This window comes from Hemicordylus capensis, chromosome 4 (genome assembly GCF_027244095.1).
Source record: "Hemicordylus capensis ecotype Gifberg chromosome 4, rHemCap1.1.pri, whole genome shotgun sequence".
NCBI classification, from domain to species: Eukaryota; Metazoa; Chordata; class Lepidosauria; order Squamata; family Cordylidae; genus Hemicordylus; species Hemicordylus capensis.
In genome coordinates this window covers 86126355-86152960 of record NC_069660.1, presented here as the reverse complement: position 1 = coordinate 86152960, position 26606 = coordinate 86126355, and the positions used below count along the sequence as shown (strand labels likewise).

The window sequence follows — 26606 nt, the reverse complement described above, 5'->3', positions numbered from 1 at the left end:
TATTGCCCCCAACATTCTGGGTACTCATTTTACCGACCTCGGAAGGATGGAAGGCTGAGTCAACCTTGAGCCCCTGGTCAGGATCGAACTTGTAACCTTCTGGTTACAGGGCGGCAGTTTTACCACTGCGCCACCAGGGGCCAAGCTAAGGAAGTTGCTGCCTGTTGTGTTGGTCTCGTTCAAGAAGGAAAATAATACATTTGGTAAAAAAACAACCATTTGCTGTTTGTTTTGTGTGTGATTTGTTCCCCTTAGTCAAGCTACCGTGTTGGCTCTCTCTCCCCCCACCCGCATGAAACATGCGTGTGTACGTGTGTTGTACAAGTGAGAGAAGTTCGTGTGTGTGTGTGTGAGAGAGAGAGAGCGAGAGAGATTAAGCTTTTTTAAAAAAAAATAATTTAAAAGTATGTAAAAACTTTTCTAGTGCAAACCTTCTTGTGAGAAAATTAGTCCAGCAAAATTATTAAAAGCTTTGAAAAGAATGGTGTGTGTGGTGGGGAATGCTCTTACAAAATGGATGTTTTTGTTCCTGTTCCTAGCTCTAATCTGGTCTCTGTGTGGGGGTTTCTTCTCTCCCCCTCCCACCCTTATTTAAAATATTGATATGCAGCTTTTTTAGCAACAAAGTTCTCAAAATTGTTTAAACAGCAAAATGTGAGGAAATGGTTCTCTCAACATGTTTCCCCTTTTAAACATTACTATTTTGTTTTGCTTTGTGCTTGTGTAGCAGGCTCCCCCACCAAAAGTCTATTTGTGTACACTTGCTTCAAAACAAAGTTTTGCACATCAGTTCACAAGAAACTCATTTTTAAAACTCCTTTGCCCATGAAATGACTGGTTGTCTTTAAATTCTACAAAATTGGGGTTACTCCATATATGACACTCTGCTGTCCTATTTGAAATGAAAATTGTGTCTTTTCTTTCTGTAGTGTATAGACACACATCTCGGACTCCTGCCTCAGAAGGCTGGATGGCGAAGGAGCAAGGCTGGTGGGGAGTCCCTGCTTGGAGAGGGAAGGAGTCAGAGCTGGTTGGCCTGGCTGGGGCACCTGGCCATGATGTGAGGCTATGAGACTATATATATTGTTAGGAACTGAAAATAATTTTCCTCTCTTGGGTAGGTGTATAGGGTTGAGGGGTGAGAGGCCAGGCTTCTTGTGGAAATTGGTGGGGGGAGAGAACTGCTATTGTAGTGCTACTAAGAAGCCATCCACTTCAGTTTCTAACAATCTTGCAGGAACTGGACTACATAGGAACACATATATCCAAACTATTTTATTAGTATAGAATTGTGCTTCTTAATAGTTACAAGTGATACTTCATTTGAAATATTTATAGTAACCTATAAGTAACAGAAAACAGAAGTCAGATATCAAAAGTTAACAGAAAAAAATAATTATTAAATGAAACCCAAAAAGTATGGTGAAACCCACCCATTCTACTCAAAAAATAGTAAACCGCCCTGAGCCATTTTGGAAGGGCAGTATAAAAATCAAATAAATAAATAAATAAAATTGGAGCCCTCCCCACATAAATTCCCCCGCCCTCTCAGTGCCCCCAGTCCGGCCCTGAATATGTGCACCAGTCCACAGTGAGTATTCACCATGCTAACCTATCTTGTAAGCATCAAAGACTGTAGAGTTTCCTAGCTTTACCTACAAATTCCATTCCATAGCTATTTTCAAAAATTGGGCATTATGCAGGCAAGAGAAAAGGAGCTAAGTACAGCTATAGCTCAATAGTCACTGCCTGATAAAGTAATCTTCTCTCAAGTCAACATGCATTTTTAAAATAAGGATGACTAAAGGAACGTAACCCACTAAAAGGTTTGGGACCAAAGTACTTGGAAGGACAGCTGCCTCCTACTTTTGTCTATCCCAACTTTAAGATCAGGGAAGGACTTACAGGGAAGGACATTTTGTGTGTGCTGATTCTATCAGGGATTCATCTGGCATCCTGAATAAGGCTTTTGATAGCATCAACCATGGTATCTTTCTGGAACACCCTGAGAGGGTTGGGAGTGGGAGGCACTGCTTTGCAGTGGTTTCACTCCTATCTCTCAGGCAGATTCCAGGTGGTGTCACTTGGAAATTGTTGCTCTTCAAGATGAGATTTGCTCCATAGGGTCCCATATAGCTCCACTCTAGCTCTGATGCTTTCTAACATCTACATGGAACGGCAGGAAAAGATCATCAGGAGATTTGGTACAGGGTGGTCTCAATATGCTGATAACACCCAAATCTATTTCTTCATGTCAACTTCACCAGGGAATGGCCTAACTGCTAAATGCCTCCCTGGAGGCGGTAACGGGCTGGATGAGGAAGAACAAACTGAAGGTGATTCCAAGCCAGACAGAGGTACTTGTTGTGGGAAGTTGAAACTTGGGAAGACATTTAGATCTGCCTATTCTGGAAGAGTTACACTCTCCACAAAAAGAGCAGGTACGTATTCTGGGAGTACTTTTGGACCCAAAACTCTCCCTGGTTGCTCAGGTTGAAGCAGTGGCCAGGAGTACTTTTTATCAGCTTTGACTAATACACCAGCTACGACCATTTCTGGAGATAAACTACCTTTAAAAAGTGGTCCATGCTGGTAACATCCAAGCTTGACTACTGCAATGTGCTTCTTGAACACTCACAACCGTTTATGCTGAAAATGGATACAGTTCCTTCCCTTCCTTTCTCCTGTTTCTCTGGTTAGTGCTTGCCATGCAAACCTGAACTGGAAGAGATGTTTGCCTGTCTTCATTTTCTATTTTTTCAGCACTCAGCTTCATAAAGTTGAAGTAATATGGTCATTCCCAACTGTATAGCACAGCACCCCCTGAAAAAAAGAGCCATAGCTATAGCCCATCAATTCAGACAACACCATGCCATGATTTGTAAATCAACTTCAAACAATAAATTCCAATTTTCATTTGTCAGGTGATTGCCTGTTCAGACATCAAACCGAAAAATAGTTAAACTTCTTTACCAAACCACTCGGAGCCAGTTACCATTTACTTCTTTACCAAACCGCCCTGAGCCATTTTTGGAAGGGCAGTATAGAAATCAAATAAACAAACAAGCAAGCAAGCAAACAAGCAAGCAAGCCATGGCATGGGATCTGAACTGAGCAATAAGTTTCTTCAAACCATCGTTTCAAGAATCAGAAATTAGCTACTGATTCACATACCTGCTACTCCCCTTCCCTCCTGCTCTCATTTTCCAATTTAGCACTAATCATAGTTTGCCATGGCATCCAAATCAGCAAACTATAGTCTAGGCTTCCCTCCAAATCTGTATCAGAAACCACAATCTGAAGAGAGTTTCCAGTTCTGGTTCGCAGGGCAAGCACTAACCAGGAAAATAGAAGAAAGGAAGGGAAGGAACTTTATCCATTTTCAGCATAAACTGTTATGAGTGCTCAAGAAGTCTCTCCGCAATACATTCATACATGTTTAGAATGACCAGAGAATTGTTTAGGATTCCAAAGTATTACTACATTATTATTATTTTTAAAAACTTATTCGCTGCTTTTCAGCCAACATGTTATTAAAACAGTTTATACAACAAAAGGAATAAGAAAATGTTTATTGCCTCAAAGGGGCTCATAATTAAAAAATAAACAGAGGGCACACCAGCAATAGCCACTGGAGGGCCACAATACTGGGCTGAACAGGAACAGCTGTCCTCCAGTTGGTAAATATAGCATACAAGTTGCCACTTTAAGAAGTACCTCTGCCCAGTTAGGAGGAGTTATTCCATACTAGATTCTGCACTTGCATCGTATGCCAAGCATAACGTACAATTTGAATTTATAAACAAGTATGCACAGCCTTTAAAACTGAAGAACTCTACTGTTTGGGGATTACGGTGATTTTTATAGTCTACTCCACTGTTATGACAGATTTTACTATCCTTCCATAGTTAAATGTATAATTTTTGCGGGGCAATTCCAAAAAAATATGTTTGACAATAGTGTAGTAACATCTTGAAGGAGCCACAAAATGATTCTAAGCAAAATGGTGGCCAGAAATGACCTCCGAGCTCATTTCTGGCCACCTAGGAATTGTGGATACAAAGTTTTAAACCCTTTTTTCTGCAAATACTGCAGTTGGCTCTTCTTTGCCCAACCGCAGATATGGTATACCACAGTTGTCAGGACCGCATGTGACGAGGTGCACCTGTAATTGATTTCAATGCTCTCTTTAAATTAAAACAATACAGCAAGTATAAAACAATACAGCAGTAGGCACAATCGCCCCTAAGCATCCTCTCTGACCTGCTTCAAAATTAGCCCCAAGGTATTTGGAAAAATTACGGAAGCTAAGGCAGCAATAGACAACTAGAGTGCAAATGGGGGTGCATCCAGCAGTTCTGGGGCAGCTATTACTGTAGTGGCGGAGAACAGAAGAATTGGCACTGGCAGAACAGCTGGCCGTTACGGAGAAGGGGAATCAATAATTTAGTAACTGTTTCCACTTCCAACTGCTTTGTCAACTCTCAAGCCTCAGGGAGCAGCAGAGTGAGTGTGATTCTGCAGGTTCTTCTGGATCTCTTGGCAACATTCGATACCATGACCATGGCATCCTTCTGGATCACGTGAGGGAGTTGAAGATAGGAGGCACTGCTTTGCAGTGGTTCCGCTCCTAACTCTCGGGTAGATTCCAGATGGTGGAGCTTGGTGACAGTTGCTCTTCAAAATGGGAGCTGTTTTATGGAGTCCCTCAGGGCTCCATTCTGTCTGTCTATTGCTTTTCAATATCTACATGAAACCGCTGGGTGAGGTCATCAGGAGGTTTGGTGCTGGATGTTATCAGTATGCTGACACCTTTTCATCTTCAAGAAATGGCACTCATTCTCTAAATGCCTGCCTACAGGCAGTAATGGGCTGGATGAAGGATAACAAATTGAAGCTGAATCCAAGCAAGATGGAGGTGCTCATTGTGAGGGCTCAGAATCTGAGGAGTGAGTTAGATCTTCTTGTGCTGGATGGGGTTACAGTCCCCCAGAAAGGAGCAGGTGCACAGCTTGGGAGTACTCCTGGGCCCAGACCTCACCCTGGTATCTCAGGTGGAGGCTCTGGCCAAAAGTGCTTTCTATCAGCTCCAGCTGATTCAACAGCTGCGCCCATCCCTTGAATAGGGTGACCTCAAAACAGCGGTGTATCGGCTGGTAAGCTCCCGGCAATGTGCTCTACGTGGGGCTGCCTTTGTACGTAGTTCGGAAACTTCAGTTAGTTCAAAATGTGGCAGCCAGATTGCGGCAACCGGAAGAGACCATATTATGCCTTTCTTGAAACAGTTACACTGGCTGCCAATATGTTTCCGGGCAAAATACAAAGTACTGTTCATTACCTTTAAAGCCCTGAACATCTTAGGTCTGAGTTATCTTAGAGAATGCCTTCTTTTGCATGATCCTCACCGCACGTTAAGGTCATCTGAGGAGGTCCGTCTCCTGTTACCACCGGTTCATCTGGTGGCGACTCAGAGGCGGGCCTTCTCTGTAGCTGTTCCTGGGCTATGGAATGCACTCCCAGCAGAAAGCCATAATTTGAGTTCATTATTGTCTTTCAGGAGAGCCCTTAAAACCTATCTGTTTGGCCTGGCCTTCCAGGGTTTTTAAACTACTGTTATAAATTGTTTTAATTGGTTGTCCTGGTTTTCCAGGGTTTTTAGCTGTTTGAATGTTTAATTGGTTTTATTCTGGTTTTATAGTTTTGATTTTAATTAACTGGTTTTAATTGTTTGTATCCTGTTGTAAACCGCCCTGAGCCATTTTGGAAGGGCGATATATAAATTTAATTAATAAATAAATAATAAAATGGAGAAAGACTTCACTTGAATCCAACAGGTTACAACATAGAGCACATTTGAAGATCTATGCTCTGGCACTATGTGCAGCAAAGCAGCAATTATTTTCTGCCCACATTGCATCTGCAACTTCATGTCCAGTCGAGTTGTCTAGGTTGTAAGAGGGCCAATACAAGCCCCGCTCCCCACTGAATCCAAATTTGGAACCATTGGTTACCCACTGTGACGCTTTTAATTATTTTTTCCTACAGACAAAATCTCTCATATTGGGGCTGAACTAGATTCTACAATTAGGGCATAGTCTGTTATGGAGGTATCCAGCAACTCCTCTTATGTGGTCAGACTGGATAACTTTCAGGTTTATGACTCCTGAGGAGGTGGACGAGCTGTTTCAGACTGTTTGTCCTACCACCTCTTCTCTTTATGCCTGTCCAACTTGGCTTATTTTATCTAACAATCACCTTACCGAAGAAGGCCTGATAAACATCATCAATACTTCTCTGAGGGAGGGTTGGGTGCATCCTTGTCTTAAGGAAGCTATCATTAGACCATACTTGGAAAAAACTATAGAAGACCCCTCAGATTTAGGCAACTATAGGCCCATCTCTAATCTTCCATGGTTTGGCAAAGTGATTGAGAGGGTGGTGGCCTCTCAGCTCCTGACAGCCCTGGAGGAAACTGATTATCAAGACCCATTTCTAACTAGCTTTCGAGCTGGCTTTGAGGTTGAGACTGCCTTTGTTGGCCTGATGGAAAATCTGCAGTGTTGCTCTAATGTGTGTGCATGTGTTTGTGTCACACAATTTTTGATGTCCGCTCAGTTAAATTTAGATTCTGCTCAGGTTGCATCAGGAAGGCCCCATTCTGAATGCATGTGTGCATACAATGCCTTGATACTGACGCCCAGAACAAAACTCATTCCGCATACAGATGAGAAAAATTAGAGAGAACACTGATGATCTCCAATTAGGTATACTGTATTAGACTCCGCTAATCCTTTTGGATCTTTCAGCGGCTTTCTATACCATCGACCATGGTGTCCTTCTGGGTTGCCTGAGGTAGGTGGGATTAGGCGGCACTGCTCTACAGTGGTTCCATTCCTACCTCTCAGGTAGATTCCAGATGGTGTCACTTGGAGACTATTGCTCTGCAAAGCGAGAATTATTGTATCGAGTTCCACAAGGCTCCATATTGTCTCCAATGCTCTTTAATATCTACATGAAACCACTTGGAGAGATAATCAAGAAATTTGGTGCAGGGTGTTATCAATATGCTAAGGACACCCATATCTATTTCTCTTTATCAACTTCATCAGGAAATGGCATAACTTCCTTAAATGCCTGCCTGGAGGCAGTAAAGGGCTGGATAAGGGATAATAAACTGAGGCTGAATCCAAACAGACCAAGATAGTGCTTGTGGGAGATCAAAACCCGAGAGGTGGTTTACATCTGCCTGTTCTTGATGGGGTTACACTCCCCCTGAAAGATCAGGTACATAGCTCAGTAGTTCTCCTGGAACTGGCCAGGAGCACTTTTTATAACCTTCAGCTAATATACCAGCTACACTCATTTCTGGATGTAAATGACCTTAAAACAGTAGTACATATGCTGATAACCTCCTCCCTCAAGGGATGGAGCCACTCAGGGAAGAGCATCAGAAGGTTTCAAGTTCCCTCCTTGGCTTCTCCAAGATAGGGCTCAGAGAGATTCCTGCCTGCAACCTTGGAGAAGCCACTGCCAGTCTGTGTAGACAATACTGAGCTAGATGGACCTATGGACTGACTCAGTATATGGCAGCTTCTTATGTTCCTTATGTTCCTAAAATTGAGATTTTGTTCTAAAAATAATTTTATTTTTAAACAAACCACCACCACCAAGTTTGCTGGCTTCTATGATAGGCTCTACCTTTAAGCACAAGACAAGGGGCCACAGGTGGGGGGGATCCTTCCATCCCCCGTGTCTAGAGTTTAAAAGTGGAGTCTGTCAGGAAATTCCTTACACCTTGTACAGTTTGAGAACTTCTGCTCCTCTAATGAATTAAAATAGTCTTACAAATAAATCAAAAGTGCCTCTCAGCAATGCGATGGATGTAAGCACTCTGTCTACATTAGGCGATTGGTAGCAGCACCCTGCCTTCCTCCTGCAACCTCATGCACCACTTTGATGCTGTTGCTGTCATTCGGCACTCTCTGCATCCGTTAGCGAAAAACCAGGCGTTTATTGGGAGGAAACTGCCTCCTGCAACCCAGCTCTGCGTTATCCTCACTGTGTCGTTATCCTCAAACCCATGGAAGGGCAGCTGCATAACTTGCGAAAGGGCTGCCACTGATGCACGAGGGTGAAATGGCTGTGCAAAAATGCAAGCCAAGTTGCTAGAGGGTGTGTGCGCAAGTAATCAAGGCAAACTGGCACTTTGGAAGGAGTGCAGGCAGCCGAAGCTTGAGAAGGGGCATGTACCACAACTCAAATTCTCAGCAGTCATAAAGTCGGAAACAAGTTGCTTCTGTCTGAAGTTTTCCAAACTGGGAAAACCTACTTTACTTCCAGGAGGCAGAGGCACCACCCTCTGTTACCTGGCTGGAAAGGTTAGTCACACTGCTTCTGTCTTCAAGCCACCTGCAAAAGCGAAGAGCTTTTAAAAAAAAAACTTTAAAAGGCGGCAGGCATGCAGATGCCTTGATAAAGGCAACAGGGCGCAAGCGTGCCTGTCACCATATTCAACAGGATCTTGCTGCAGCCAGAGTGGGAAAGCCCCGCTCTGACTGGGGCAAGAGCCAATGAGGGACCCGGTGAGGGGAAAGTGGGGGGAGGCGGCACCAAGGGAAGTCACAAGCACTGGGGATGTGCACGGAACCATTCAGCGCTCCATTCTAGGAGTGCCGAACCGGTTCCATGGACAGGCGTTTGAGCCGGTTCTGAGATGGGGTGTTCTTTAATGAGCAGGGGAGGCGCTGCCTACCTGCCAGTCACCCTGCCCCGCTGCTTTCCCTCCACCAGCACTCTCTCTAAAAGTGGACGCACGGGGAAGCACCGTCCCTCTCTGCGCCCTGTTTTGCATCGCCATGCAAATGGCCAACACACACAGTTGTAGGGACACATAGGGACACCTCAACGACATAGTTTGTGATGATGTCATCCACCCCAATCCAATATGGCGGATGTGTGAATGTTTGAGGCGCAAGCGGACTAACTTGTGGACTGTGTAACCAATTTGAACCAAATTAAGTACAGTTGTAGTGAATGACACATAGACACCTCAATGGCATAGTTTCTGATGGTGTCAGTTCAAGATGGTGGACATGTAAACTTTTGAGGTGCAAGTGGGCTAATTTGTGAACCGCCTAACCATTTGAACCAAATTTGCTACAGCTGTAGGGACACATAGGGACACCTCAATGGTATAGTCTGTGGTGATGTTATCCACCCCAATTCATGTTGGCGGACACATGAACGTTTGAAGTGCAAGAGGTCTAACTTGTGGACCACATAACCAATTCGAAACAAATTAAGTCCAGTTGTAGGGATAGTCAAAGGAAGGTAGGCAGATTAGTTTGTACTAGAACAACTTGTTAATCTGTGAAACTGTTTTAACTGTTTTTGTTTTTATATTGTAATTTGGATTGTGCACACTGCCTAGAGAAGTATATATCAAGTGGTATAAAAATATGACAAACAATGCTCCTTGCACATTATCTGAAACCAATATAAACTGCAGAAACACATAATCAATAGTTGTACTTAGGGTGAAGTTTGTTTTAAAAACAGCCTTCAAATATCAGCATTTATCCTCTTGCTTTCTGAAAGTCATTTTAAGTATTTAAAAAGAATTACCATACTTGCTATTCTTTTATTTGGAGTAAAAGCAGCATTAGGTTTCAGAGCACGTACACATTACAGTTAATTCACCAACACCAATTTAGCTAACTATATGAAACTAATTTAACTACTTGAATTAATTTTAGGGATGTGCATGGAACCAGAGCAGGGAAGTTCGAAGGCAGGGGGATGACTTTAAGGGTGGGGGAGGGTACACTTACCCCTCCTGCCCCTTTCCCCCCACCAGTGCTCAATTGTAAACCGGTCCAGCGGGGCAGCAGCGTACCTCCCTGCTGCCCCGTTCCCTTGTCAAACCAGAAGTAAGCAGAAGTACCTAGCGTGCATGCGCATGTCGGGCACATGCACATCACACTTGCTCGCTCGCACGCACATCAGGCACACACGTGTCCGACATGCACGCTGGGTACTTCCGCTTACTTACGAGGGGATGGGTGGCAGGGAGGTTCACTGCCGCCCTGCCAGACCAGTTTACAATGGAGCGCCAGTGGGGGGGAAGTGGCAGGAGAGGTAAGTGCACCCTCCTCCACCCTTAAAGTCATCCCCCCTCGCATTCGAATTTCCCCACACCGGTTCCATGCACATCCCATAAAGGGGCTCCAAACCTGTTCCATGCACATCCCTAGTTACTTTTGCATATATATATATATATACACACACACACACACACACACACACACACATATACATATATATACACACACACACAAATATATTTATTAATTTAGCAATATTTAGCAATAGTTGCATAAAGCAACCCATGAGACATTTACTCAGAGTGGAACAAGGGTGAGGCGAGAAAGGAGATTTTTCACATTCTCTCCTCTCACACTTTGCAAATTCCTCACCTGGTGAAGGCTCTTGGGAGGCTGGCACCACATCCCAGAAGTTCTAGGGACAGGGAGCTGAGCTTCTTCAGAGTTCCCTCATCCATTACTCCAGACCGGCACCCGCAGTCAATTTGAAGAAAGACTTGGAGGGGGGTGGAGTCGCTGTTGCTGCCTCCACCAGAATCCCTGCTCTTCAGCTGCCTCCATGGCAATTTAAGAAGGCCAAAATGCACCAGATGGATCAAATACAAGTATATTGGTGGCCAACCCCTGACCCACAAATAAGTAAATCTGTCTTTCCCACCCTCACATATGCCGAGATCAGGTGTCTATTATCCGACTGTAGATATGCAAAACTGTGGATGGCAAGTCCACAATTAACTAGGTTCTCCTGGATGTGCTAATACCTACACAGCACAGCTCAGAAGCACACAAAAAATTAAGTATTTTTGCAAAACTGCAACATTACTCACACTTTAAAAAGTAATATATTAAAAAGCCATCAGATCAGATTTTACATTACCACATCTAAAGTTGTCCAAATGAGCTTTTAACAAGATAAACAAAAGCCCATTTGCAACCAAACTGGAACAATTAATTGTAGTCATTCCTAACTTTTTTAAATTATACAAGTAACCTATTTATCAATTTGTTTAAAAGAAATATTTCTCAAGTCAAACAAGTGCTATACCAAGTAAGTAATGTGTGGCAACCAATCATGATTTAAAACATTACTCCTTTTGAACACAAAGACACCACAGGTTTGCTTTGTTGTTGCTTTGTCCATAAACCATTATGGACAAAACTTTTCTTGAAACAAGCAAAGAACAAACACAAAACTCCAACAATTCTCTTACATTTTCTGTAATACACATTCATTTTTGAACATTTAAAGTGGCTTGCCGCAATTATGACAAAGCAGAGATGCAAGTAAAATAACTGGATTCCTTCATAATGTAACCACACAGATTTTCATGGAAAGTTATTTTAAAAGGTACAACATTCAAATTTCATATTTTCACCTACCCATTTAAAGTTGTGCCCTTGAATCAGTGTCGACTCCTGGTGACCACAGAGCTATGTGGTTTTCTTTGGTAGAATACATAAGGAGTTTATCATTGCCTCCTCCCACGCAGTGTGAGATGCCTTTCAGCACCTTCCTATACCGCTGCTGCCCGATATAGGTGTTTCCCATAGTCTGGGAAACATATAGAGCGGGGATTCAAACCAGCAACCTCTTGCTTGCTAGGCAAGTCATTTCCCTGCCTACCCATTTAGTAACCTCAAAAATGGGCCTGGTGACAAATCTGTACAGCCATTGGCTCACTGGGTGGCTCTAGAGCAGTAGTTCCCAAGCTTTTACTTTATGTGGACCACTACAGCATCACTGAAAGCTTTTGCAGACCACCATTTAAACAAGCAGTTTTAAATATTCCTAACATAGCTTATGGCTGATAGGAGTCAAACTTACACATCAAGGGGTATTAAAAATGCAGCTATTTCTAGTAATTATTGTGCTTACTCACAAACATACTGCACTCAAAATACATTTACCTGTAGTAGGCCTACCAGTAAGCAAAAGAAAACACCTAGTGAGAAACATGGATGATTATTATCTTTAGTTTTTATAATTCTCATTTTTAGCTTTTAAATAGCTTTTAATTTGAAACTTAATTCTGATTTAGCCTGGTTTAGGTTTTAGCCTGACTTTTAACTTGTTTACTTAATTTGGTTAATTTTATTACTTTTATTTTACATTTATCTATTTTATTGCTGTGAGCCGCCCCAAGCAGTAGTGTACTGGAAGATCAGGGTATAAATATTTTAAATAAATAAATATAACAACATTATACCCACCCCACCCACAGACCACCAGCAGTATACTCACAGACCACTAGTGGTCATGGACTACAGGTTGGGAACCAGTGCCCTAGAGGATGGGAAAACCCATACTCAGCTTCATATTTCCACCAGTACTACCCAAGTGGAATTAACAGTTACTTCACAAAGAATTACTGTACTTTTTTGGAGGAAATAGTGATAAATTGCTACTAAAGCCCACAAAACCCACAAAATATTAGCAAATCTTGAGATACGAAATGTGTAGCTTTTATACAAAACGAAAGAAAAAAGCTACTATTTCCACTTATAAGATTTTGTTCCTTACATTATTTGTGTGTCACTGAGGAGTAAGGATGTGCATGGAACCAGGATTCTACTGAGGAGAATTTTAACAGCAGCAGCTTGTTAATGGTAAGGTGTGGACCTCATTACACCAGTTTCCCTTTTCATTCTTCCACCTTTTCCTTTTTCTCTTTTCCATACCTTACCATTGTAGCCATTCATAGAAGAGGTAATGCATGGCACAGTTAAAATGGTTGTAATCACTGTTCCCTCTAAGGCGTGTGCATGTGCGCACGCTCACAAGTTTTCTGATGTCTGCTCAGTTAATTTTAGCTCCCACTGGGGTTGAATTAGGAATGCCCCACTCTGAATCCATGTGCACACACAGTGCCTTGACTCTGTCATCCAGAACAAAATTCATTCCACACAGAGATGAAAAAATTTAGAGGGACCACTGGTTGTAATCTGTTACAATGATGATTTATTGTTCATTGTTCTAAAACCAATAAAATAATAATTTTTTCTAATGGTTCTCTGGGCATTTCACAAAAAACATTTAATTTAGGCTTACAATTAAAAGGGTTCTAGTATTCGTTGGTGAGTTCATCTCACAATTATACATGGGTCAGAACCCTAGTTTCAACCGAAACAAACAAACAGGGAGCAGAAGTACAGTTTCCTAAACACTCTAATTCTGAACACACTTGCTTGAAAGTTAGTCCCACTGTCATGACTATAATGGTTTCTGGGTAGATATACACAGAAACAGGCTATGTAGAAACATTTCTAAATTTCTGTTTGTTCCACATTAAAATTTTTGAAAGAGAATTCACAATAGCAATGGGTTATTGAATCTCTCCAATACATCCACCTAAAATTTCAGAACTGGAGCATAATTTTAAAAAAAAATCATCCAAGAGAATCAGGTCCACAAAATATTCATGCTATGAACACCCAGATTTCAACCCATCCTGAATAAAATTACATTCTGAATAGTCCTTTGTAAAATACTTTCAAGACAGAAAAATAAGAATCTTTCTTGCCAAGCACTCTCCAGCAGTTTCTCACTTTACACTTACAATAGGGCTGCTGTCAGAAAGAAAGCAAGGGTCTGTGTGCCAAAATCAATTCAACAAGCTTTTGGACCAAAAAAAACCCATGACACCACAACACACAGCATCTGAGGATAATGAGAACTGCAATCATTCCAGCTGACAGCAGATGACTACCAATTATCATGAGACATGTTCTGTGCATTTACATTTGGTTGTGTAGCCCTAAGCTGACATGCTTCAAAATATATGGAAAGTATTCAGGTTCTCTCTTCAATATGGAAATTTCCCATCAGCTGCTGAGGACCTCTAGAAGCAGGAGAAGCGTATTCAAATAGGAAACTTAAAACACCTTTAGCATAGGAGTTTAACATTTTTACAATTTAACAGGACAATATTGAAAACTCTTGTTAAATAGCATGTGTACTGACATAAGATCCTTCACCTAATCTTACTGTTTAATAATCAACCAACTATATGAGTATTGTACATTTATATACAGAGGGGATGCCTAATGCAAATTATTATTCCTTCCAGAGCCATTTGCTAGTTAACACAGAATAATAAGCTATCAGCTACTGCCACACTCTGGGTATAGTCTGCCACTGTGCATAATTATCTTCCCTATAATTATCATCATTCAAATAACTATGTGCAGAATCATCTTTTCAAGTATATTCATTTTAAAATGGTTCTCCTAAAAGGCACTAAAGAGTAATTATTTACTTTTTTGTACTCAAGATAATCACCCTCCCATAACGACTGTTCTTCACAAAGAGTTGCGAACGTCATTGTTGAACAGCAAATTTTGCTCAGCGATTTCTCTGTCAGAGAGGCAGTTGCTTGCAACTTAAAACACAGAGGATTTCTGCAGATGTTGACAATACTATCCCCATATTTTCAATATATCCAATTTTCCTCAAAATTGTCAACCACTCACCCCGTTTTTAAAGTATCACTCTCTGCCAAATTACATCTGAGCTAGGATAATCGATTTGCATACTTTGCTATGTACAGGTAGCCCTTGTTATCCACAGTTTTAACCAACATGGTTTTGCGTATCCGCGGACATGCCTTAGAGAACTGGTTTCTTTATCTGTGGTATAAAAGCAGTATGGATGTGTGAATCGATTCAGGTACAAATCGATTTGTACCCGAATCTAGCTGATTCGAGCAATTCACCCCTGTGGTCCATTGGCTAGATTTGGATTCAAATCGAATTGCACCAAACAGCTTGTGTGCCAAGGCAGCAGCACTGAACCAGGCTTTGCCCACCACTCTTCTCCTGGAGAAGATGAGGGGTGAGCTCCAGACCTCCCTGACCACTGGGGAAGCATCTGCCCTAGCAGGTCAGACAAGGAATGGAGTGGTGGAGCCACTCAGCAGCAAGTTGGGTCAATCGGCAGAGCATATTTTGGCCTGCGTATGTGACCTAAATATTAATGGCAATGCCATCACGGCTGGCGAGCTGCCCAGATGGAGGGCCCTCTTGGTTCAAGAGATTAGGCAGGCAGAGGAGAGGAGGCTGGGTTTGAACCAGGAGGAGCATGCTGTAGCAGTGCGCATTCCACAGCAGCAGCACCGCTTCCCAGTCCAGCAGCGTGGTGACCCTGGCAGCTCCAACACAGTCGGCACTCCCACCTGTGCATTTCACCTTATGGTTCAAATGGGGGTGCCTTAGCACCTTGCCAGGGATACGAGGGACAAACCATCCCCTGCAGCAGTGCCGAGCAGAGTGTTTTGCAGTATCTGAAGGAGCCAGTGATGGCGGACCTGGAGACTGATCTGGTTCAGTTTTGGACAATGCATCGCCAAGTCTGGTGTGACTTGGCAGCAGATGGTTTCTCTCCCGCCCACCAATCAGCATCAAGAGTGAGAAGGTCTTCTCCATGGCCGGGGATGTGGTGATATTTCATAGCTCACGCCTGGATACTGTCTTGGTGGAGCAGCTGGTCTTCCTCAAGCCCAGCCTCCACCTGCTGGACTATCCTGAGCTGTATGTGGAGGCTGAGTGACTCATGGTCAACCCACCCACTGCAACACCACTGCCAGCTTGCCCCACCCGGGCCAACCACCAAACTACGTGTGTTGCAGTCTGCCCGTTAGTGCTGCTGACACACACAGACATACACCCAGGCCCAGGATGATGATTGAATGGTGTCCTGAAGGCCAAAACAAATCAGAGGCCATGGTAGAGCAGGGAAGAGGCTTGAGTCTTTATCTTTTACTGTTCACTTGTGTGTTACTGTTAACTTTTTTTCCAAGCAGCACAGTCACAGACACACATGCATGCACACACACCCAACCAACCATGGCCTATGATGAGTGTGGACTGGTGCCATGCCATGTGTCACCCTGGCAAGCTATCAGCACACTCAGGGCACAGCCAATCTGAGGACAACTTATTCCAGACATGAAGAAGATTTATTGTCAGAGGGAAGTATGTGGTTGGTTTTCTTTTCTCAGCACTGTTTATAATATGCTTGCAGTCCTATTGATTCTTTTTTGAACCTTGCTTTGTATGCCATGCATTGAGTTCTGTGCTGGGAGATTCCCTTTTCACTTTTTCACCCATAGGGAATTAATGGAGAACTCAAACCAGCACCTAGGGACAACCAAAGTGGGTTGGGTGGTCGGACATGATGGGTGCTACTTACCACCCAACCTACAAAACAATCAGGCAATTGGGGTTTTTTTAAATGATTTTTTTAAAAATTTTGAATTTCTGAATCATTTAAAATCACCCAATTGTTTTGTGGGTTGGGTGGTAGGTAGTGTTCCTCATCATTCCCCATCATATCCTACCATCCAACCCGCTTCGGTGTCCCTAGGTGATACCCATGGGGAATAATGGGCTGGTCCAAGTCCCCCATTTTTCCCAATGGTTGAACCTGTTCGAACTTGAAACAAACCAGTGGTTCTTTAAGGTTTCACATATCTACAGCTGGGCAATGGATTTTGTTATACGCGGTTGGGGGGAAATGGTAAAAATTCACCTATCACTGGTTGCTTGGTGGCTGGAAATTACTTCTGAGGTAATTTCCAGCCACCGTTTTGCTTAATGGGGCCATTTTGTGGCTCTTTTGCTTGAAAAAAAATCCCTGTGATTTCTTGCAGAAAATCAACTGAACTTGGGGTTTTGGAGGATATTGATGGAGATCTGCAGAGCACCATACGACACTTTATTTCACTTATTTCTGCCTCCTGCTTTTTTTTTGCCCGAGGAACCTAGCCCGCCCCCCATTCCCATTGCCTCAAGGTCTCATTATCCACACTTTTATTATCCGTGGTTGCAGCTGAGAATGGAACCCCCACAGACGAGGGCCACCTGTAATTTACATTTTGTGTGTGGCCCCGCCTGGAGGCAGATACTCCTGCCCGCTTATCTTTGCAGAGAGCGGTTTCTGCACCAGATAGTGGGAAGCTCTTAACGAGATGAGGAGCTGGATACAGTTCCAATGACGTCATGGATGGCTCATGGGAAACTACACTCAGAATGCTAGGGTGTGTAGACCTTCCCAGAGATTTACCCACAGAGTTCTTCCAAGTCAAGTAATTGCACAAGCCTAGTTACCAACCCCAAGTCTTAAGGAAGGCTGGATAGAAATTGAACTAAGGAGACAAAACACAAGCGAGTTACTGCCACCATAAACATCACTTTTGTTTTAAAGTGTAGTTATGCTTTTCCTTGACATAAAATCGCAAATGAATGTTCTTGAATCTTTAGGCTTTAAAGTGGCAAGCATCATCCAGCAGATGGCACCAGAGCATAAAGTTCATACCTGCTCATAAATACAAAAATTGCCATGTTTACATCTTAAATGTCTTGTTAATGTATTCACATACCAAAAAAAATCAGCAACTGATTTCACATGCTATCAGAGAAAACTGATTGCTCACTATTTTAACATAAAAACGAAAGATCAAAGTTAGAACCTTTGTATTTTTTAAAAATGGAGATGCATCCTGTATAAACCCCTGCTAACTTGGCAAAGAGGCACCTTTTAATGTGGCGATTCTCTTTATTTAGCAGTGGGAGAGTAACTGGTCCTATCCACCCCGGCAGGTGATGGGTGGAGCCACTGTAGTGAGATGGGGAGCCAACTGTAGGCAGCTGCAGAGGTGGAGCCAGGACTAGGCAGGTGCCTTAGCAATAGCTGGCAAAGTGTAGATTTGAAGCTAATGAGTGGGGTCAAAATACACACACAAGCACACAAATCTCAATTGCTAATCAGCAGAGATACAGAGAAATATGGAAAACATCCGTTGCTTTATAGTGCTTAACAGGACCACAGTCGTGTGTAGATTTGTTTCTAACACAGCAAGATCAAAACACAAGCACATACAAACAGGAAAAAAACCTGTACAATCCACAAGTTAAGCACAGACCAGATACAAAAGGCTGCTACTGTGGAGAGTAAGTGCATTCTGAAATCAGCTCTGTCTGCCTGATTATTTCAACAATCAATTAGGGATGTGCACAAAACCGGTTTGCCCGGTTTGGTTCAAATTCAAACCGGGTTCAAACCAGGAAGACGAGGTTAGGATTTGGTTTTGCTAGAGCTCCCCAGTTCAGTTCGAATTCAAAACATTTTGAACCGGTTCGGTTTGAGTTCAAACTGTTTCAAATCGGTTCAAACCTCCAAAAGCAGGTGAGGTGGTAGCTGGCACCCATGGGTACCTACCACCCAACCCACAAAACAATCGGACACTCCTATGATTTTTTATGATTTTTTTAATTTTTATTTTATGTTTATCTCATAGGGTATAATGGGACTTGAACCAGCCGGTTATTCCCTATTGTGGAGTACCCATGGGTGCCAACAACCACCCATACCCCGAAGCAATCAGACACTCCTATGATTTTTTATGAATATTTGAAATATTTTTAAATTATTTTTCTCATAGGGTATAATGGGACACATACCAGCCCATTATCCCCTATTGTGGAGCACCTAGGGGCACAAAAGTGGGATGGGTGGTAGGCACCCAGGGGTGCCTACCACCCACAAAACCCCAAGGCAATCAGACACTCCGATTATTGGTGAATTTTTAAAGTGTTTTTGAATTCCTCATAGGGAATAATGAGGATTCCAGCAAATGTATTGCTTCACATCGGGGGGAAAAGGGGTGGCCTAGTGCAGAGTGTGGTGGGTGGTAGTTCCCAAGGGGGGCAAGGAAGCTATCAGAATTATTTGAAAGGAATTGGGCAAAGGGCTGATTTTTAAGTGATTTTTGAAGTTTATGCATCTTTAAGGTTTTTCTCCATAGGAAGAATGGCGGTTTCAGCAGCCCCATAACTGCACTTAGGGAGTGCTGGGGTGGCCCATAACAAGTGGTGGTGTAGTGCACAGAGGGTGCCAACCAGTGTGGTGTAGTGGTTAGAGTGCTGGACTAGGACCAGGGAGACCCAAGTTCAAATCCCCATTCAGCCATGATACTAGCTGGGTGACTCTGGGCCAGTCACTTCTCTCTCAGCCTAACCTACTTCACAGGGTTGTTGTGAGGAGAAACCTAAGTATGGAGTACACCGCTCTGGGCTTCTTGGAGGAAGAGCAGGATATAAATGTAAAAATAAATAAATAAATAAAAACCACCCTCACGGATTGCTAACCCATGGAGTACTGGGTTTTGTTGTTTCTGAGGTGTTCTGAGTGTAGATTCTCTGGTAGTATATGAGATTTTCAGTGACAAACCATGAATCCACTCTCATTTGCTACCAGAGAATCTACACTCAGAACACTTCAGAAACAACAAAACCCAGTACCCCATGGTTTAGCAACCAATGGGGGTGGTTGGCACCCTCTGTGCACTACAGAGGGTGGGTGGGGCTTCCAGAGAGGCCTCCATGTAGGCCTTGCTGAAGCCTGAAGCTCTCCAAGCAACGAAGGAAAGAGGCAGGCAGAGTGGCCAGCGCTGGCTGCCCTTATCCACCATAGTTCTCTACAGACCCTCTGTCCAGGACAGCCAGCCCAACCTTTGCCAGTAATTGAGGCAGAATGTGAATTCCTTTTAGTGGTGCCCCCCCCCCCGATATACAGGGATCTGCTTGCCATAGGGCTTTGATATGGGGGGGGGGGGGGCGCACGACTGAAAAGTCTCTGAATATTTAATTTAAAACAGATTGGAAAATTTGCTGGCTTAAAAAAAACTATCTTAAAAGTCCTATAAGTGGCTTGTTTCATGGCAGAAAATTCCAAAAACTTCTGGAACAAACAATATTATATTTATATTCATTCATTCATTTATAAATGCACTTATGTTCAAGTTGTTTTGCAACCCAGAAGGTCTGAGTGAGAACTATGAAGCATGTGTTGTGCTTTTATTTTATTTTATTTTTCTTTAGAAATGCCAAGCTGGTTGGCATTTCTAAAATGCAAAACCTCACTCACACTATTTACACTGTATGTCATCAGTCAGTATGATTCTGTAATGATATGAAATGTTAAGGAGGCCCTACACATGCTGATTTGCCCCCCAGCCCCACACTAGGGATGACCCTGCTTCTGAGCACCTGCAGAGAGTGGTTGTTATCTCAGAACAGTGAGAGCCCACAACCAGCCCTACTCCCACACTGGGGAGCAGGGAGAACAACTTTTATGACAGAGGGCATAACTTCAGGAGCTCCTTAAGGCCCTGGCATGTCTCATCCATCTTAAAAATTTTTCCAAGAAGAGGCAGATTCCTCATTCTCCCCCCCCACCCCCACTTTTCTCCTGAAAGATGGTGCTAATTCTAGCTCTTTTCTCCCCACCTATCTTCCTTGCTTCAGTGGGACTTACTGGTCTCCTATAGGGAGCAAAATATGCTGGGAGCACAAATTAGTTTGGTTTGGTTTACATTCCTGAGCATGTGGCAATCCTATATGCACTTACCAGGCAAGGATCTCAGACAGTTGAATGCAATGGAGTTTATTTTTAAGTAGCCATGCTTTCCTTGCTACCAAGTCCTTTAGGTTTCAATGAAATGTACTTCCAGCTAAATGTGGTTAGATTTGCTGCCTGAGGCTGCAATTCTCCACACACTTACCTGGGACTTTTACACACAGCAGACTTTACTGCAAGTTTACTGGGAGGCTTTACTGCAAAACTGAAGTTGTCCCAAAGAACCAATGCAAAGTAGTAGTGTTGTTTTTTTACTCTGGATATAAATCAGGCTACACTCTAATGAGCAGTGAAAAACCTGAATTGTGTGTGAACTGCTCCTCAATAACTCGCAGGGACTTCAGGGTAAATCTGGCCGACACGTAAATGCAGCACCTCCATTCCAGAGGAGTTGTGTGTTGTGTTTTAAAGGGCTTTAAAAGTCCCATGTGAAAAACCTCCTGGAATGAAACTTTACTGAATTTGTTCAGAATTCTGAGAAAACACACATAGGCTCACACTGCATGGCTGAACGTCTCCTTTGCTAATCTGCAGTGAAGGGCCCATTTTAATAATTAGTGTTTGTAGTGTATTCTAGGCATTAGAAGTAGCACAAATATATAGTATTCAATTCAATGTATATCACTATATATTGTGAAGTGTGCGTGTGTGTATTCAGTGAAATGTATTTCCAGGCAGCATACTTATTATGAAGTATCAGACTTAAATCCTTGGGGGCCTGGGGTGTGTGGCGGCCCTGGACTTGGGGGGGGGGCACACCAATCTTGTTACGCCCCTGGGTCATTTTGGGAATGGACCATTATATTTTGCATACAGATCAGATCAGAGAACAAGGGAGAAAAAGTAGAGGTTGCATTCCTCCAAACACAAAGAAGCCAGCAAAAACCGAGACTTTGGTTTGGGACGGTATAAAAATCCATTACATAAATAAATAAAATATGAGATTTACCAACATGCAGCCAGCCAGCCTACTTGCTCTCTAAACAAAATGGTGATTGGATTCTTCTTGGTAGCTATAAACAACAAAAAACCTTCCACACCCCTCAGGGCACTGATTAGCTGCCTGAGGAGTCAACTAGCATAATCCCTCTCTGACTGGTTTATAGGGTGATCCCAAGACTGCCCACTTTGAAAAAAATTAGAAATTTAAAAATGAGCATGCTTATTGGCTCCTGCCTTATCTATTTATATAAAATACGCCAAGGTCATACATGGACAGCCCCAGCCCTGCCACAGCCAATGAAAATGCGGGAGCAGGGCCTGTTCATACATCCGAGGTGGGAGTGGTAGTGGAAGGAGCTGTGAAAGCAACTACAGTGGGTCCACATTTCAGAAGACACCCCTGAAATGGGCCATAAACGGCCCATCTGGTTTTTGTCCTTTCCACTGTACTGAAACATCTTATACTTCTATTACTGGATTTCTTTTGTCTATACAGTTTTCTTATTGTTGGATCACATGAATCTTCTGCTCTCTATACATAGATGTGATTTCCAAAATCTTGTTCATTCGTTCTCTTTTATCATCTGTCCAATTGCCATGTTTCCATCAATAAGTCCTTCTCACTCTCATTTCCTCAATCTATTGGTATTCCCCAGGTTCTATACTGGGAATCCTTTTTACTCTTGATCTGTTGCTACTTCAGGTTATCTATAAATATAATCCATTAAGGCCATACGTGGCAAGCCCTGTCCCCGCCACAGCCGCGAACAATGAAAATGCGGGGACGGGGCTTGCACATACAACCTTCTTCCAAGGCACGAATGGCAGCAGACAGAGACAACAGGGCGTGGCACTGGTGCCAGAGGGGGTTGCGAAAGCTCCTTCCATGGGCCCGCATTCTGGGGCTCTCAGAGAGAGCCAGCTTAAGGCACAGGGGGAGGCGGGTCTGGGGGGAGGTAGGCTGGGGAACCGAAACAGCTGGTGGGGGACCAGAAGGTTTCGCCACCTCCGCTGCCATCCCAGATGGGAGGGGGTGGGCTGGGGCACAAGGAGCCTGATCGGAGGGGTGGGGGAGACAAGGAGAACTAGAGCGCAGATTCTCTGTGCCGGGCCAGCTAATTTTGGGATTAATCTTTATGCTAATTTACAGTTATATTTTTCAGTTCCTTATCTTATGTTTGCTTATCTTTCTGCCTGCCTTGCTTCTGTTCCCTTCTTGGAGGCTTCCTCACTTCCTTAAGTTATTTATCTCCAAGTCTGATCACCTTATTTTTCACCTTCCATTTCTTCAGTTTAACTCTTGCTGCTTTTAATTTCTTCTACTCCACGTAATAGGGATTTGGGTGCAATTTTTTATTATTTCTATTTTGCATTGCAGATTCAGAACCTTTTAAAATAATGTCTTTTTCAGCATCAATATTTCTAAACTAGCTGAACCTGCACAGATCATCGGTGTGCTAGGAGTTTGGGTGCACTTGGAATACACTCCCCCCCCCCCGCCTCCTGCCCCAGTCTCTCTTCTTTTCCTCCATCCCCCCACCTCATGCCCTAATCTCTCTTCTTGCCCTCCCTTCCCCCACCTCCTGACCCAGTCTCTCTTCTTGCCATCAGTCACCCCGCCTCATGCCCCAGTCTCTCTTCCTGCCCCCACCTTGCCACCCGTTCCCCTCCTGACCCAGCCTCCAACGGGCACCGGGGCTTTGCCTCGCCACCCATTCCCCTCCCGACCCAGACTGCAACAGGTGCTGGGGCTTCACCTCACCGCCCATTCCCCTCCCAACCCAGCCTCCAAAGGGCGCCAGAGCTTCACCTCACCACCCGTTTCCCTCCCAGCCCAGGCTGCAATGGGAAGCGGGGCTTCACCTCGCCGCTCATACCCCTCCCAACCCGGCCTCCAACAGGAGGAGGGGTGAAGCCAATGGCAGAACTCTCACTCTCCCACCTGCTTCCCTCACCACCATTCCTTCCCAAAGCAATGGTTGGAACTCATGCAGGACCTCGTGAGAGTTCCACCAGGCATCCAGATGCATCCCCACGCAGTTCTCTACTCAGTTGGCCGTAGGAGAATTAAATATATAAATTTGATTTTCTTTCTGAACATACTATTAAAACTTGTTCACTCTCTATTCTGTCTAGTAGTCATGTGCACGGACCGGTTCAGAGGCCATTCTAAAGGCCTCCAGACCGGTCCGGACACGGGGTGGTTTTGGTTCGGGTGGGGGGTTCCACAGGAGTACAGGGGGGGGGGCTTTACTCACCCTCCCAAGAACGGCGCCATATTTATGTGAGTAAGCAGGCGGCATACCTCCCTGCCGCCCGCTTCATTCCCCCTCTCGGCGTTCCCTCCATTCAAATTCTGAATCGGGCGGCAGGGTATCTCCCAGTCCCTGCCGCCCTCTTTAATGCCCCTGCTCGGCTGGCAGCCGCCCCATTCAAGCCTTCAAGACCCCTGCTGGCTCAGCCCGGCCCGGCCCTTCCCTTCCCATCGCAAGGGGGACGAGCGGCAGGAATCCCTCGCGCATGCACGAAAAAGGCTTCTTAGAAGCCATTTGCAGCACAGCCGGCAAGGGGGAAGGCAGGGAGTCCTGCCGCTCGTCCCCCTTGCGAAGGGAAGGGCCGGGCCGGCAGGGGTCTTGAAGGCTTGAATGGGGTGGCCGCCAGCCGAGCGGGGGCATTAAAGAGGGTGGCAGGGGCTGGGAGATACCCTGCCGCCCGATTCAGAATTTGAACGGAGGGAACGCCGAGAGGGGGAATGAAGCGGGCGGCAGGGAGGTATGCCGCCCGCTTACTCACATAAATATGGCGCTGTTCTTGGGAGGGTGAGTAAAGCCCCCCCCCGCCGTTATTTGGAACCCCCCACCCCAGTGCCGGACCGCAGCTCCACGGTTCCGTGCACACCCCTACTGTCTAGGCTTAGTCTGTTTCATCCCATCTAACAGTACTAATTCCTATTCTTCATCCTGAAACTAATCTCATTTTTTTACTGTCCCTAAATATCATGTTTCTCCTCATCTTCTTTCCATTTATGTTGGCTCCCTTTCCTTTACCATGTCCATTTTAAAATTCTACTTACTTACTTCTAAATCCTTATATACTATTGCTCATATTTATCTTTCTTCTTATTCCTCCCAGAACTCAAAGTTGTTCAAAAACCAGTGTCTTAGCTAGATCAAGGATTTTACTTGCAGTCTCTTGTCTTTGTCCATTTTCTTATCTCTGGAGTTCACCGCTCCAGACATTTGTGGAGGTAGTAATTCCAGGAGTGGCAGTTCCTCCCACTCTAAGAAGCACTTTAAGGTACATATTTTTCCTCCAGGCCTTTTCTACTATGGTGTAATTTCAGCTTTGTGCCTCTCTTCATTTTCTTTGCTTACACCTCCTTTCTTATGTGTCTGAATATTTAGATTGTGTCCTTGCAGGCAGTGTCAGGGCCCAAGACTGGAACTGAGAGAAATATATAATAGATAGATATTGATGTTAAAATAAACAATATATCTGTGACCCTTTTGATTTGTCTTAAACTCTTTATTTATTATGCTGCCACCACCAAATTAAATCCTGATTTGGGTTGCTAACAGGTATTACACCTGAGTGGTAATGTGAGGAGAGACACAGTTTTAACAGTTTTAAAGTTCCAAACCAAAGAAAATAACTTTATTCTTGTACAACAGCATCAGTGTGTTCTTATTCACTCAAACATGTAATAGTTTCTGAGACAAAGTAACAACCTTAGAACTGGCAAATCTTATATTTCAAACTTTCTTCAAACTGAGGTCCTTATATAAAATTGTGTCAGTACATCAATAAAGGCTTTACTTTCAAGTTATTGAAGTGACTGTTACACAGTTAGCAGCAGGATACAGGCACACCCTCCATTTCCACGTTTACTTGGGTAAAAGTGGTAAGTGGTAAGCAGCTGGATGGACTGCCTGGGAAATGGCAGTGGGGGAGGGGGAAGAGCGTGGCACCGTGGTGGGCCTTGTGGAGCCACCATAGAGGCAAAAAGTGAGTGTGGGAGGAACAACAGGTGAGGGGCCCTTAGCAGCCCCTTTTCTTGGGGGCACCCAGGGTGGCCCAAGTGCAGTGAACATGTCCGCCCAATTACAGCTATGCCCCTGTCAAAAAGTACTCAGAGCAGGTACACAGAGAACTCTACATTAAAAAAAACCCAATAAAACCAAATATCTAGGAGGAAGAAAAATGAGAACACACTATGCTACACATGGCATAATCAGGCTAAAGCACTAAACATAGTGTTTATCTATAACTCCCTTCTGCCTTCTGTAGTTCTTTCTCAAACCCAGTACCAACTCTCTGTTCTGCAGGTACACATGCAGAGATCCTTATAGGTGTGCAAGGATTTATGGATTAGGGTAATAATCCAAACACCCCATCACAAGAGGAATACGACAAAGCAACTCTTGTCACCCCTTCCCTACACAGAGGAAGATATTGTTGGAACACAGAAGCTGCTTTTCCAAAGTTCCCTTCTACCCAGAGCAGAGGGAAACAGTCACCTCCAGAAAACAACTGTGGATCAGTGAATGTCAGTAGGCATTCAAATCAAACCTAGGTCTTGGCTGAGATAGGTGTATAGGTAAAAAGTTCCACCTGCCATGGGATTCCATCTCTGCCTGGAACATTTTGCCCCCTTCTCCCAGTGCCCTGTGGTTTCCACAAGAAGCTCACCCCATAGCTTGCAAACCTAGGCCCCAAAAGTTCAGTAACTTGCTACAATTAACCTCTAAACCACTTAAGTTGAAGCCATTTTCTAATCATAATATTATTGGTGTATGAGTAAATCCTCAGAATAAGTACAACCCCCTATAATGTTACAATTGATTGAATTACACCAGGGTCAAATGGCCACTAAATCATCCCTAAAGTTCTCAACTTAATTTTATTAAATTTCTATACCAATTTATAAGATCTCATTGTAGTTTACAACCAAACTTAAGACCATGAAGTCTACTACCCTTTAGTGAGACATATATTATCCCACAAACTGCATCTGTAACATGCAGATGAGTAGAGGTGCCAGCAAACTTCAGAATACAGTTGATATGTTAGTGGACACTAGAGGCTTCAGTAAAATAGAACCAGACTTATTTTTAGGTCCAGATTAACTTCTCAAACATCCAGTACCC

At 43.8% G+C, this 26606-nt stretch overlaps 1 protein-coding gene across 9 annotated transcripts in view; it reads right to left on the bottom strand.

Moving 5' to 3' along the window:
- MAST2 (microtubule associated serine/threonine kinase 2) overlaps positions 1–26606 on the bottom strand; it is a 295348-nt gene that overhangs the window by 244742 nt on the left and 24000 nt on the right. Inside the window, exon 2 of one of the 9 annotated variants that reach the window (XM_053244179.1) lies at positions 24642–24903. The exons of the other annotated variants lie outside the window; for them this stretch is intronic. Within the exon in view, the coding sequence (XP_053100154.1) occupies positions 24642–24698 (57 nt within the window). The 5' untranslated portion in view covers positions 24699–24903. The remainder of the gene's footprint in view (positions 1–24641; positions 24904–26606) is intronic. 9 annotated transcript variants of the gene reach the window in all.